At 36.7% G+C, this 15,756-nt stretch overlaps 1 protein-coding gene across 1 annotated transcript in view; it reads right to left on the minus strand.

Annotated features, from left to right (window-relative positions):
• SPATA16 (spermatogenesis associated 16) overlaps positions 1-15,756 on the minus strand; it is a 241,553-nt gene that overhangs the window by 83,387 nt on the left and 142,410 nt on the right. Inside the window, exon 4 of the mRNA XM_063078367.1 lies at positions 13,423-13,507. Within this exon, the coding sequence (XP_062934437.1) occupies positions 13,423-13,507 (85 nt within the window). The remainder of the gene's footprint in view (positions 1-13,422; positions 13,508-15,756) is intronic.

Consider the following 15,756-nt stretch of genomic DNA (forward strand, 5'->3'; position numbering starts at 1 on the left):
AATTTTGTGAGCAATATTTTAAAAATTCAATTTTCTTGAAATTTAGAATTAACATTAAGAGCAGATTTCCCAAATGTCTTACCTTGAGAATTCCCTATAAACCCACTCACTGTATCATTTATGCAATAGCCAGGACTGATATTTTCACGATCATTTTATTAATATAATGGTATGTCAGAATAAAATATGTAATAATTGATTGTCCTTACCTCCATGATCAACATTTTAATGCTGGAAATATTACACTAGATTTATGGGAGTGCTTTTAAAAGATATTTACTTTATTTCTCTAATATAAGGAAATACTTGTGAACTTTGTGATTATGTCTGTCACCCAGTGATGTGAAAGTTATATATAAATTTATGCAGTTTAAGTCAAGATATTTAAGTTTTATTTGCATTATCTGGAAATCACTGAAGACTATATGAACAGGTTACCTGTACCAGGGTAAACAGATTTTTATATATCTGTTTTGAATTCTCTACTTTGCAACTATTCCTGTTTAAAAAGTCATTATATATATCATTTTAAATTCTAAAGTATTTAACTTATTTTTGCAGTATATGTGAGTGCTATGGAATTTTAGAACATATACATGTATGCATGGACATACATATGTGTGTGTGTATGTGTGTAAATATAGAGCATGTATAATCTTCTGTCCACCAACCAGCCTAGTTAGGGTTAGGGTTAGAGTTTTGATTATATGAGGGTACTTCCAAAAGTTCATGGAAAAATAGAATTAAAGGATAATACGAATCTTTCCATGAACTTTGCAAAGTACCCTTGTATATGACACTTTCATTAACTGAATAACTTCAGCACTTAATGCCTAAAATTTACCCTGCATTAATTTTTAGTCATTTATATTTTGTGGCAAAGTTTTATTTCCATTTCCCTTTAACACAGGACTGAGGAGAAGGGAGGGATTAAGATTCTATTTTATAATCACTCAGCTTTATAACCAAGGAAACTGAGGAGGCTTGGTGAGTTCTGGTGTTTCATCTGAGGTCACAAAATTAGAGATGGAAGCAAGATGAGAGTCCAAGTCTCCTACGTCAATGCTTTCTCTTACACCAAGCGACTTTTCTTCTTTGCAATTAGACTGCAAATTCCTGGGATCAAATATTACTTTCCTTTTTCTTTTTCCATTTCTATCTCATTCCTGTCTCCAAGGACGACTGGAATTAGAGACAAACACTAACATAGAAACAGACAAACAGGTAATCTCAAACCACAACCAGATCAAGAGCCTCTTCATAACAATCCTAACACAAAACAGAATATGCATCGTTCACACCTACTGGTCACAAGTAAGACCATTTTGTTCATTGGTTTCTTAGTAGATTTAGGATATGCTATCCACTAGCATGCCCATCTCAAAGAGAAACATTAACAGATAGGGGAGTTTAAATAATAATGGGCTTAGGCAAAACACATAAAATTTAAAAATAGAACATAGAGTGTGTTCTTGTTCTAAGAACCCTGAATAATTTTCTGCTCGTACATTAGAGAAACACCAGGCGATAGAAACTCAAAGTTACAAGTGTGGGTTTCAGCAGCCTGCAGACTCTTTAGGATGCCACAGAGCTTTTATTCTTGATGACTTAAAATGAATCACCAAAAGGAATCACAAGAATAAATAGCTACATTACCTGCAATTATTTCATAAGGACAACTGGGTATTACTAATGAGCTTTAGCCTCTGTGTTCAGTGGTAAATGTCAACACAGTTTGGGACCCTTTTTGGTCATTGTGTATTTCATCTCTATACTTCATTTAGTTGTATGAAGGTGGGTATTCCTATCTCTAACTGTATTTTTTTTAATTGTATTTCTTGAATGGTGGTTTTAGATTGGAGTATGGCTTGCCAGTGCACACAGCTAACTAATGGGTTGGGACAAATACCTAGTGACCTGGTTCCCAAACTTATACTGCTTTTTCCACCAAGCATTTGTTTCATCTCTTGAGTTACTGTGCAAGATGACTTTAAGTGGAAAGGTCAGGGATGTCCTGAAAGAAGTGTATATTGGAGAAAAAGTAGAAAGGATCGAGGATGTTTAATCTGGAGGCAAGACAGGTTGCAGGAACTAACTTTCTGTCATCAGATAGCAACATGCTCTTGGAGTCTGTCTATGCAGGCTTCATTTAGTTCATTGATCAATCTGTAAAGCTCATTTATTAATTGAACAAGTGTTCATTTCATTGGCTAGGTGCTGTAGATAAATTATTCAGATATTTGTTAAAACAATACTGGAAAGCAGGCATTATTACTCTATTTTACAGATGAGGAAAACTCAATTTTTATAGAGATTCTACAACATGGTGTAATTTACACAGCTACTTCATGACAGAGCTGGGATTCAAATTGGTTATATCTCAGTCAGAGCCTTGTGTTCTGAGCCATTATGCTGTGCTTACTGGTGAATGGGGCCTATAGTACTGACCGACAGACAGGATTCCAAATACCTGAAGAGTTCTTGTGTACAGCTCTAGAAGACAGAAGGGGAATTCTTAGTAGGAAAAAGAAAGTTCTAATAGAGCTTCCAACAAGGGACTCTGTTCATCTTGGAAGCTAGTAGCTCCATGACCCTGCTGGTGTGTAGACCAAGGAGGGATGAGAGTCTAACTGGAATCCAGTAAAAGGGACGACTGTGCCACGTAGACAGATATTACTCAAACTTTGTCTTTGGTCTTCTTTTCTTGCTGTATAATTTCTTTTCTCCTTCAAATTTCAGCTTTGCTTGGAAACTAGGCACCTCTCCTTTTTTTTTTTTTCTTATTTTTCTCATTTGCCTGCAATTAATCTCTTCCAGGATGTGGCCCCTCCCAGAGGACTTTATATTTTAAAAAGCAACAGAATGTAGGAGGATAATTTTTTATGGGGCAAGTGGCCTCCTATACATGATTTCCCATCATCTCATCCTAACATCAAAATATCTCAGAGGAAGGAATAATTGCATCTGTGAGAAAAGCAATGGGCTTGTCTAAATACATGTGTGTGTGTGTGTAGGGGGGGGCACACACAACAAGAACAAACCATAACTTCAGGTGATATGAAATGAAATGAAATGAAGTGCTATCTTCAACAGACCTGCTACTATCCTTCCAAGTTCTCTCTGTCCCGTCTCTGGTTATATCTCTGATTTGTGTATTATATGTGAAAGTTACAGCAGGCCAACCTCTGCGTGATTAAGAATGAAGAATAAATGGAAGCAAGACTTGCCATGCTAATTATGATGTTTTCCAGCCATTTAGGTTTGGGTTTGCAATAGTCCTCCCGAGGTTTTCTGGAGGTGATAGTCCCTCATAGTTTGTTTACTGCTGGTTTAGGCTGCGCTATATATAATAACACTTATGCTTTCCTGGATAAAAATAGGTTAGCTTAACGATTATTTTATGATCTTGAGAAAAACTAAATCATGCCACATGGTAAAGGTTGACATTTGAAATGCCAAGTTCTCATTATTTGGAAGAGGAGAAATTATTAAAAAAAAGAAAATGATTCAACCTAGTAGGCAGTCTTCAAAAATTAGTGAGGAAAATACAATTATATGAATTCAAGAAAAGAGGAGAATTTATTTTTAATTGGTGTGTAATACAGCCAGAAAGGATAGCTGAATATAAATAAAAACATTAAAAGCTTTGAGTTTTACAGATTCTTATATGTGGGTGAACACGGCTTAAAAAATTTCATGATTTCATGTGTTGGTTATTCCACATTTCCAACTGCTAAAAAGGAGTGACCTCAATTTCTCTGCAAGCTTGTATATCAATAACCCATAAAAGTCTATGTGAAATATAAAAGATAATCATAAAACCCTCTAAATTTGGTTTTGCTCATAATTTTTGATTTTTAGATGCAAACACAAACAAAGAAGGAATCGACAAGTTTGCAAACTTAAACTGGAAGGTGAAGTCTCTATGTAAAGAAAACAATCTCATGGTAACCTAGCGGAATAGCCACAAGACTCCTGAGAACCAAATAGCTAGACCTAAATTTACTCAAGTAAAAGAAAGCCCAATTACCTTAAATCTCTAAAATCTATCATTTTCAGATGAGAGAAAATAAAATTCAGAGCTGACTTTTTTTCCCCTCCCCTAAGAACTGTCAGAAACCCAAAAAGCTTTTTAGGAAGGAAAAAAAAAAAAAAAAAAGAAAGAAAGAAAGAAAAGGAAAGGAAAAGCTGACTGTGTTTCAATGGTGTGGGCTTCCTCCAGCACCTACTGATATTAATGCAAAACCAAACCAGCAACATTTAAAAAAATAGACATTCATGAAAAAGAGTGCAAAGCAAATATTGCTCAGGAGTGGCTGAGGATTAATTTTCTTGCTTGGTATCATGCCATTATTTTCTAACGGGCAGATAGAGGGCTGATATACAAGTGAAGTATGCTGTCCCCTGAAGGGCACATTCTGAGCTACTGGCAGGGAGTCCTGTCCCCAAATTCTTGTATGATCTGCATGCTTGACATTGCTTTAGTAGCAGGGGACAAAGCCTTTTATCTTGCAGTGAGAGTTAGGGCTTCAAAGGCAAATAACCTCCAGAGACGTGGCACACTGACTGAAATTCACACGGAGGTGAAGTAATTGAATATTTGACTCATTTTTGAAAGAAGGCTTTTGCTCTTGTCATTTACTTATGGGTTGAGGAGAGGGAACAGTGTGAGGAGAGGGAGGGATGGTGGAGGTAAAAAGCAACCTTATCTACTTGACATTCTGGCCAAGTCAATGTCACCAAATATATATATAATAGTACTGAAACATATACATGGGTTTATATATGTGTGTGGTTCGGGTCCCTCCCCTCCTCTCTCCCGCCTCCCTTCTTCTTTGCTTTTCTTCCTTCCTTCTTATCACCTGGGACACTCACAGAACACCATCAGAACTACACAGAGCTAGCTGCACAACCAGCAGGTAATGTCGCGGTCACTATCTCCTTCATGGGAACACTCAACCTTGGATCAAATACATGCCTCAATTACATCTTTCATTTAAAAGTGAACCTCTCCTACTGGCGTACTACCTCAAATAGCATCAAAGCAAAATGAAACACAGGCAGCATTTAACAACGCTGGTAGCCATGGAAACAAATCATTAAAGAGTATATAAACAGGAATGAATAATTAGATGAGAAATTCATTTCTACATTTATCTTTTTTCCAAGACCCAGGAAAGGAAGCTCTCTTTTACTGCTCATCTCCATTTGGACTCTTCGTCTTCAGCTTGTCTTCTTATTGAAAAATATCAGAATTCTTAAAATGGGAATTTTAATATTGCCAGCTTAATAGACAAATCTCTTTGTAGGCAAGTGACTACAAAACATTGCAGTGCTCCTTGTTGTCTAGATGTAACACTGAACACAGGAAAGGGTACTGAAGCAGCCAGGGAGTTTGCACTGGGTGTGGGGGTGGGCAGGGAAATCTGACTTGCAGTGTGGTGAGAAAGGAACATCAGTTATTAACCTTTAACAATGGGAAGCTCAGTTGCCTCACTGGGCGTCATCTACACAGTGAGAAGACGGAGGGGAGAATCAGGGTCTTATGAATTTTATCAGGTGCATTGTCAGGTAGGCTGCATCACTTGTGCAGGACATCCAGAGCTCTACCTTTGCGCTTAGGGCAGCCCTAAGGTAAGTATCAGATAAACTTTGTGATAGGCTAAGTTGGTCATTCACTTAGAAAACTTGAAATGGCCTTAAAGACATCTGGCCCAGCAGTCGTGCATCAGAATCACCTCATTGGGAGGGAGAGGGGGTACAACAGAAGAGTACAATTTTTGGGACTCTAAAAATCTAATATTTTAAATATTTCCCTAGGTGACTCCAATGCAGTTGGTGTGTGTTTAAGAACCACTGACTTAGGCCAACTTCGTCATCATACAGAGGCAGAAACTTAGGCTTAGAGCAGTCATGGTGGACCGAGTTGTGGGTCTCAATTTCTTCCCCTCCCTGTATCAATACCATACTCAAACCTTTGACATGGCTTTGCAGTGGGCAGGGGAATCTACTCTTTGCTGTTGGGCTTGACCATGTGGCTTGCTTTGGCTAGTGGGATGTTGGCTAGCATGATATGGGCAGAGGCTTGAAATATGATTATATTGTTTGGCTTTCTTTCTTGAATCCTGCATTTTGCCATAAGAAGAACATACATCAGGTCACCACTGGGCAAAGGAGGGTGAAAGACATGTGGAACATACTTGGACTTCTCTGCAGCTTGGAGCTAAGCCTAGCCAACTCCAGCTAAAACCAGCCTTGACCAGCTGAATCTAAGCCCCCCTGCTTATTGTTGTAAGCCACTGAGTTTTAGAGTGGTTTGTTAGCAGTGGCTGACTAATACAGAAATGAAGGGACATTCAAAGTTGAGTTCCAGCACTGGAACTAGAAGTCACATTTCCTGAATCTCAGGCCTGACCTCTTTTTACTGCTATCTGCTGCCTTTTTTTTTTTTTTCCTTTTTTTCACATAATTAAGCACAAATATCGATAATCTCTGTGAGGTCCTTCTACTCAGTCTACATTCTCTGTGTTCTAGGACATTCTGTCAATGATCCTCGTCAGAGCTTACCTTTCCCTCCGCCTTGTTCCGTTAGGATTCTGCTTTCAACTTTCCAAGAAGAATAATCTCAAATAAACTAGTTTTTACAATTGTATTCAGAGGCCACCCATTACTGAGTTAAGAACTTACAGATAAAATTTCTTTTAAATATGACTGGGGCTGGCTAGAGACTCAGTTCCACGATGTGAATTTAAGTGGATACATGGCAATTGACAGAAGAAATATTTCTGGGTGAGAGGTTTGGTGCTTCTGGAACCATATCTAATCTAAAGGGCCTAATCTTTAGGGCCTGGGCTGCTTTCAAACATTCCTCATCCAAATATTTTATAAACTCTCTGTCTCACAGGGACAAATAAATACATAGATTACATATAGAGGCCACTAAGAGAAATGCTTGTATGGTATTTCTATTTTGTTCCTTTCTGTGGAAAATTTTTCACATGGAAGCAAATCTTTAGAGAAAGCACATTTCTTTTCAAGAGATGTAGGTGTTTTGTTAAAGATGATAAAAATGTTTCTGCTTCCTTGACCTTACTTAGCCTGTAATTTCATGTTGAATGTTTTATTTTTATTCTGAGGTTGAGATATAAATTTTCACCAAGTCAATGATTAATATTGGGATGATTTTGCAAAAGGGAAAAGAAAAACAAAGAATAGGAAGGAAAAAGTTAGTCTTTATTATTAGTATAAGTGATCAACTTATGTTCAGTGTTAAGTGATCCTACATCATTCTCTGGTCAGTGCAGAGAATTCTATTAGAATGCTGCTGCCTTGATTGCCATGTTTGAAAGAGGAAGATAATAGCCAAGATCTTGGGACTTGCATGGAGACATCCGTGAGCACAGATACGAATGAGCCAGAAGACTCTATTGGAAATCTGCAACCTTCTCCAAAAATTCTGACGAATTCCAAACTCAATGGAAGCACAAAAATTGTCCATAGTTGTGAACTATAAACACATCTACACATAAACAGAAAAAAGTTCATTGAATTCATAATCACTGCTTCTTTTAAATCACAAAACAACTGTCAAAATTTTTTTATGTCAGACATTATTGGTTTGAACTTCAAAACAACATTTAACTTGGTTGATTAACAGGTATTTATTGAGCTAATTTTTGCAATGCACTTTGATGGCACAATGGAAGAAAAACAGATTAACGAGAAGTGGTGGGTAGTTTAAGTACCTTACAGTTCAGTAGCTTTTCCTGGTAAATGTTTTGTGCTAGAACACATGCTCCTTGACGACAGGGCAATATCTATTTTGTTCATTGCTGTATCTCCGACACTTAGCACAATGCCTTACGTTGTTCAATAAATATTTGTTGAATGAATATGAATGCCAAATACAATTTGAGAGTAAGAAGAAAGGTATTCACTAACTTAAGAAGATTCTGGCTAAACTGGGTTGGAAAGGTTTCGAGCTTGAGTGACTGCAGTGCAGTTTATGGAGGCACTAAATGACAATAACATTCTGGGTGCTATATTTGGCTTTGAATGTTGGAAGCAAAAAATGTCTCTTGCTAAGCCCAATACTAAAGAGAAAAGGGGTTGTTGCAACAGTGAGCATGATGTAAAAAGAAGTAGTGTAGGGGTCTTAACCTGGGGTCTGTGGACCCCTGAAGCCAATGGAAAGGCTTTAGAGGACCACAGGCTGTGCATCATATTCTTTGAGCACATGGCTGGGTGAAATCTTTTGTCTTTCAATGCAGTTAGTTCCTGGTTTTGTCTCTTGAGAGTACGACTACTCACACCAAAGAAATAGATACATATATATTTTTGGTAAGCTGCCTTTGGAAATAATATAGGCCATTGATAGCTTTGAGATGGGGAACATTTCAATGCCAAGTACAGCTTGAATTGGGTGGGAAGTCTTGGTGTTCTCTGCACAGATGGAGAACCTGTGAAGTTGGCACTGCCTCAGCCTTTGCTGCTGCACTGAAGAAAGATGCTCCGCATGTCAGGCTTCCTACATGGGCTTGTGTTGGTAACAAGAGCTCTTCCAACAATCCCCAAAGAGGTCTTCTGTTGCTGTGAAAGTCTTCAACTTCCTCAGAGCCAAGAGCTCAAGTTGGTGCCTTTTCAGGAGATCTTTGTCAAGATACAAGAGCACACCACGAGGTTCTTTACTATTAGAGAAGTTTGTTGGCAATCCAGAGGAGAGGTTTAGAAATTATTTTGTTTGGTTAATTCTCTGAAATTTTTTTAAGAGAAAGGAAAACTCCTTCTTAGAACAATGTGATAGTGAGAAGTTCCAGGACTAGCTTTATAATGGCTGATGTCTTAGCCACATAAATGTGGCTAATCTTTTGATTGAAGATGCTGAAATTACTGTTAGAGGTGCTGCTAAAAAACTATGCACTTTTTTTTTTTTTTGTTGTTGCCAAGCAGCTACTCTAAATGAGGTGGCTGAGTCAAATAACAGTATGGGTTTTCCAACACTGGAGGTGAGACTGACAAAGTCTTGAGAGTTTCTCAGGACAAAAATCTAGACACGTGGCAAATGGCTTATCTCTTATGAAGGTCACTTCTGTCCAGAGAGCCTTAAAATTGAAACAAATTGCTGACATTGATAGTCTTGATGATATAGACCTAACAAACACGACCTCATTGACTCGAGGACAAAGGATATGATGCAGAATGAATTGAAGTTGAAAATTTTGGTGTCTCTGGATGTATGCCAACCCATCTGAGACATTGTGAGCTACAGGAGCTTTGACTCCATTCGGTATCAGAGATTTTGTGAATCAGGGTTTTACCTCTTATTGCCATTAAAATGAAACATTGAAATTGTTGTGATGTCAAATATTTCAATTTCCTTTACCAGAAAAATTACAACGATCTTCACACAAGAGTGAGAAAGGCATAATTCTCTGTAAATGCTGCTTTGGTATTCTGACTAGTATAGAAGATCAATTTCCAATGCAATGAGATAAATAATAAGCACTTTTTTTGTGTGTATATGTGTTTATGAGTATTGTTCTAGGTGGATTCTTGTAAACTGATTTAGATTCTCAGAGGGTCTGTAGCTCAAAAATAAATTAATAAGTAAGAACAATTAAGATGGAGAATGAGCTGACCAAGCAGCCTGCCCCAGTTTCGTGGGGGTTCTTCTGCACTGTTTCATGTGAGTTCTGCATCAAAATTAGCCGTTAACACCTTTTCTCACTTCACTGTGCTGAGCAGTGCAGACTGGGGTTGGCTCTGTTTCTCACATTACAGGAGATAAAGCCACACACAAGAAAATCTTCGTGGCTTGGAACATGGCTGAAAGTGAATGTGGAACAACAGGACAGGGGAGTGAAAGAAGAGGGAAGCTTGTTTGTTTGTTTTCTTGATGCTATTAAATCTAGCCCTAGATCTAAGGAGCAGGGGGCTTGGGAGGTGGACTAGAACTGACTATAAAGTTCTTCTTGTAAAAATATATAAATACATAAATACGGAAGGGTAGCTGTTCCAAAATAGCTAATTCTCAGCCTGACTTTGCTAGTTGGTTCAGAATTGTGGTGGGTTTTCAAATGGCTGATAAAGGAAGACTGAGAAACAGGTTGCAGAAGCATTATGTGCAAGTGCATTCATGAGAGTTATTTTCAACCCTCTCTAGCTCTGAAGGGGTGATGCTATTATAGAATAACATGTGCAAACACTTTTATTCAGAGTGATATATCCCAGTGTGAGCTGTCATATAGTGCAGAGAGCTTTATGCCTTTTTTTCCTTGCTGGGTTGGTGATATAAAAAATGTTCCTAATACGACTGAAAGGTATTCTTCAGTTCAAGAAAGCAAAGGTCTGTTCTTTTGCATGTAAGAGTTTGTAAGTCAATAATCAAAGAGGATAGATGTAGACTCATTCCTGGTTTTTTACATTATGAAATTTTCCATTTCCTGTTCAAGAAGTCTAAAACGAATTACCAATTGGAGTGGTAGGGATTATATATGGTTGAAAAGGAAGACATAGAGTCACTTCTTAAGTTACAAAGGTGATGAAAATAGCACCTGTCTATTCAATCTTAATGGAGTCTACAAATGAGCAGGCAGATACCGTCTCTACTCTGTGATGCTTGGGGACATTCTAAAATTCATCAGTGTAATTGTCAGAGTGGATTGAGTAGTGGGGCATCCATTTCTTTAAAGATGGCATGAACTTGACACTCTCTGGGATATCCAAAAACTCTCTTCTAATATAGGACAGAAGAAGAGTTAGGGGGGAAGATGTCCTTTGAATCAAGATCAAGGAGAAGCTGATTAGCGGAAGGAAGTACATAATTGGTGAGAGAATGGTGTGGTGTGCTGATGTTGGGGCTAGTAGAAGGTTTTAGTTTATGGGATTTATCTGCAGGATGTAATTTATAACTATGTTGCTTCTTTTCCCTTTACAATTTGTGACATCATTTTTGGATGTGCTTAAAATTTTGAATGAGATTTTAGTGCTAAAATGGGCTTTAGGATTAGAACTTCTCAAATACCTTCTGCCAGTCATCTTTTACTTTCTAGTTGAAGCTCCAATAGAGACTAACTTGCCCTAGGTTTGATTGGCATTAGAACTTATACTGAATCAGACCCGACTTCTAGACAAGGGCTCTTTTTTGCTACACCAAGTTACTACCAATTAATGGAAAAAAAAAAGAGAATATGAAAGTAAGTAATAGATCTGCAACATAACCAGTGCCATTTTAGACAAGCCCAAGTACAAAATGGTGCCATCCACCTCCTCCCCTCCCCCATTCTCTTTTACAAGAAGCCTCATGGTTTCCAAGAAAATGAAACTTTTGGCGTTCCCACATGAGTAGAACTCTCCATCCCCATAGTCTAACTCAATCCCCACCCCGGAATTACATCACCCAGCTCTTGGCGCCAACATACCAATATAAGCTCCCACCACCCTAGGTTAGCCACTGTTCCCCATTTTCAGGGCAGCCCCGGGCTGTTCCCCACTTTGAGTGCAACTGGGCAGATTCTTTTCCTTTAATAAAACTTGAACAGTACCTGGCATCTTGGCTCACTTTCTTTCAGTAAGTATGTTTTTTCTTATCTTTTATTAATTCAGAATAATAAAATAAGTATTTGTTTATTTTTTATATTGCAAACATGCATGTATAGGCAAGTGGAGATTATTTTCTGAGTTTGAGGTAAATAAAATAGGGATATTAATGTTCTTCGAATGCTAAAGGAAACAGAAAAAAACTTTATTTACAAAAATTTTAAGCTCTTAAATTGTCTTAGGTTATACCAAAATTGGATCTATTTTTTTCCTAGTTCAATGTAGAAAATACAATAGATATTCAATATGTTTGTTTAATTAATGAGTAATCAAGAAAAATATTCATTGGGGACCTAGTATATGCCAGGCCTGCTGAATATAATACAATCCTCAAGATTCAACTCCTTTCTTACCTCTCTCCAGAAGCCTCCAAGGTCCTTTAATAGAAAGTCCTCTTCCTTTTGTATATCTATAGTCCAATTATTTGCTTATTTTTCATACCTTGCAATTCTTTACAATGATTGGTTACATGCCCATAAGCAACTACTATTGTTTGTACGGTCCATATTCCCTTAGGAAGGTCTTAAAATTAACATTAAATAAACAGTTTTTTTGAGATTAAAATTGTGTATCCCTGAAGATCAACTTATTTTCTATTTTTTGAATAATCAGAGGTCTGAAGTATAGCAGGACTAATTTAAAAACTTTTTTTTTATGGTAGGTAATTGAGCTTCAAATATTTAGATGGATCCATATAAATTACTCGGTATTTGTATAGTAAACCTAATATTTTACTGTCTAATAAAGATAGCACATGATATAGAGCAACAGAAAACTAGGTGCCAAGACACAATAGTGAAAATGGGGGAAAAATCAGAGAGCATCAGAAGGCTGTTGATGATTATGTCTTACTTTCCTATTAGTGGTTTAGTTGGTTCAAAAGGTTCATAGTCAATTAAATTAAACCACCTTGAAATACAAAGAAAAAATCCCACTCAGTCTGGAAAAGAGAAGATATGGAGGAAAGAGTTGGCTTTTGTAGTTGATTTTCAAATATCTGAAAAAATGTCATTTGGAAATAGTTTTCCATTTGGTCCATGGGGTGCCTTGGGAGACGATTGGATGGAAGTTCTAAGGGAGTAGAAATCCAGTTTAAATGAGAGAAGCAGTTTAATAATTGGCAAATTGAATCTTGTTTTGGAGTGGCAAGTGAGCTCTTTATTTTGGATGTACTTCAGCAGAAACTTATTGCCAACTTATGGGGGAAGAGCAGGGCAAGAACAGATTCATATGTTGTGAAGGAGATTGAACTGGTAAATTCTAAATTCTTCTTATAATCCTAAGAAGTTATGACTCTCTTCTTGGCAACTAATTGACCTTTGGTATGACTTCTTGCTGCCGTTTTAAATAGTAAGTGAGGAAGAAAATCTGCAGTTTTGCCACTGGGTAAGTGTTTCAAATTGCAAATGTTGCCCAACAGATATATCTGATCTTTGCATTTTTCTATATTACGTAATTGAAATTACTTCTAGAAACTGTTTTTACAGATCATAGATCAACAAGGATCAATTAAAATACAATGATCATATTTTAAAGGATCATGTCATTACAGCAGCATGCCTGGAAAAATAGTTCCTGGGACGTCTAAAATTTATATTGGGTTGTAAAACGGAAGTATGGGCCAAGGGTTAACAACCTTGAATTTTGCCCTTAAAATGAGTCTCAGAAAATCTACTTCATTATAAATACATTACTACTGGGTAGTGTCCTTCTGATTGATATGCCCAGAGCTACCTTTTCAGCAGTCTTTTAACCACCAATCCTTCATTTTGGTTATAAAAATGAGACGGGCTCTTCCTCCCTAGTTGGGACATCAATTTTTACCTGCCAATACAGTTTGATGAGCTTGCTTACACTCTGTTCACTTCTTCCGCTGAGCCAGAACATGTAGTCAGCAATCATGGCACTCCTAAGAACAAGGACAGATTTTTTTTTTTGTCATTCCTAGCATTTATTCATTCAAAATCATTCACATTATTAAAAAATTTTTTTTTAAAATACAAATTTACAGGACAGAAGGAAAACCATAACAAGAAGTATATATAAATGCAGAGAAAGACAATTTTATAATGTATAAATTTGACTAGACTAATATTAAGCAAAACATAAAACACATTTTAGAATGTAGAAAGTAGAGAGGTTTTGTGTGTGTGTGTGTGTGTGTGTGTGTGTGTGTGTGTGTTTGTAGTTAAACTAAAACTATAAAGAGAGAAGCAACAAGCTATTTGTCTTCTAGACTGTTTTTCTATTTTTACAGGATAAGAATATTCAAAGACTATGAGGGAATGCTTTGTTTTCGGTTGCTTTGTATTAAGCATCAAAGCATTTATAGAGTAACACAGATTTTAGGGACTTTTAGATGCTTTCAAATCTAGCATAGCATATATATATTTGGCTAACTATTAGACTAGTATTTAAGCAAATCTTAATGCTTTACCTGAGTGATGATTTACCTCTGATTAAAGTAGCCTTCTTAAAATTGAAAAGAAAAAATCTCCAATTCAACAAACAATCCCCTCCCCCAAACTGTGTGTCTAATTGAATTGGTTTCAGTATCCAATATGCACAACCACTGCACTGGTCTTATTAAGCTGAGGGGATATTTAAAACTACTGTGCAGTGGATATTAATTCATTACTTAGCACCCTTTGGAAAAACAGTTTACTTTTATGACTGTTTCTCTGCTAGGTCTCTCTATTTCTTTTCTCCAGAGATTCCAAATCCAATTAAATGTGACTAGAAGTAATTCCAAATTGTCACGTTAGCCAATTAAACATATAATAATCCTGTGTACCTAATCACTAGTACCAAAAATTTATTTATTTAAGTATAGCTATCACTGTGTATCCCTCAATGTTTTTCTTATCTTTGCCTGCAGATACGTGTTGTTTCTTGACATCATTGTAAATTGAATTAGAAATTTTCCTTCCCTAAATATAGGTTGTCTAAGGCACAGCAGCTATAAACTTACTCGTCGAAGGAATTAAAATGTTTAGATTCCTGCTCAGGACAGACAAAACTTGGACTTTAAAAATTAGCAATGAAAACAAATACCACCAATTGGTGGGTTATTCAGCTGAATTTTTTTTTATGCGTGTAGTATTGGAATTGAAGCTATCTACTGACATTTCAAAATAAATGACAATAATTTATGAATAACTAACCTTTTAAGAATCCTTTCATATTTTCCAAAGCCTTTAATGATAAGATAAAGACAGTGAGGAGGTTTTGATGTTGTGTGAATATGAATGGGGTAGAAACAAGTTACAAAAATCAGAGACTGTAGGGGAGCAAAAGTGCATTTCAAATGTTTGCATTTTGATAGAAGTACTTGGAAAAACTTTCTTCTCTTGACAACCTAAAATAGAAGTCTGTTTGACATGTAGGTAGGTGCCTGTTACCTAATAGAAATTCATTTGATAAATTCTGAATATAAGAAATCAATGGAAAATATAAAAAAGTCTTATTCTCAAGGACAGCACACACTGTAATTATAGGAGTTGGGTAACCTTAGGTGACAACTTGGTCTGCACTCTGATTCCTCCTACCATTAGCATTTGGATTTGTAAATATGGTTCAACAAACATTGCTTAACCAGGACATCAGCCATTAATTAAATCAGGGTGGGCAAATTTTTCCTGTAAAGGTTCAGACAGTAAATACTTTAGGCTGTGTGGGCCATGTGGTCTCACAATTACTCAGCTTTGCCTTGCAGAAGCAGTTATAGAAAATATGTAAACAATGAGTGTGACTGTGTGATAATAAAACTTTATTTGCAAAAACCACATACAGGCCAGATTTGGGGTAGTTTGCCTAGCTCTAAGATAAACAAATTATTAGCTTGATCAACCAATGGTGGGCACTGGTATAAATGTCAATCCGTAGTCGGATGCCAGCTTTCATACATTCCAGCCACAGGACTCATTAGATATGTGGGTACTTAAAAAAGTTCATAGAAAGATTCCTATGACCTTTTAATTCTATTTTTACACAAATATCTTGGGGTATCCTCATATTTCATTCTACTGTTTTCTCTTCAGGGACAACATAACATATTGCACTAAAATTATGAGCAGAGTTCACAAAATGAACTTTATAATTTTGAAACATGCAAACAGATGTAAAAGATAATCCTAGATCATAGACACAGTGGTCAGA

Source organism: Cynocephalus volans, chromosome 1 (genome assembly GCF_027409185.1).
Source record: "Cynocephalus volans isolate mCynVol1 chromosome 1, mCynVol1.pri, whole genome shotgun sequence".
NCBI classification, from domain to species: domain Eukaryota; kingdom Metazoa; phylum Chordata; class Mammalia; order Dermoptera; family Cynocephalidae; genus Cynocephalus; species Cynocephalus volans.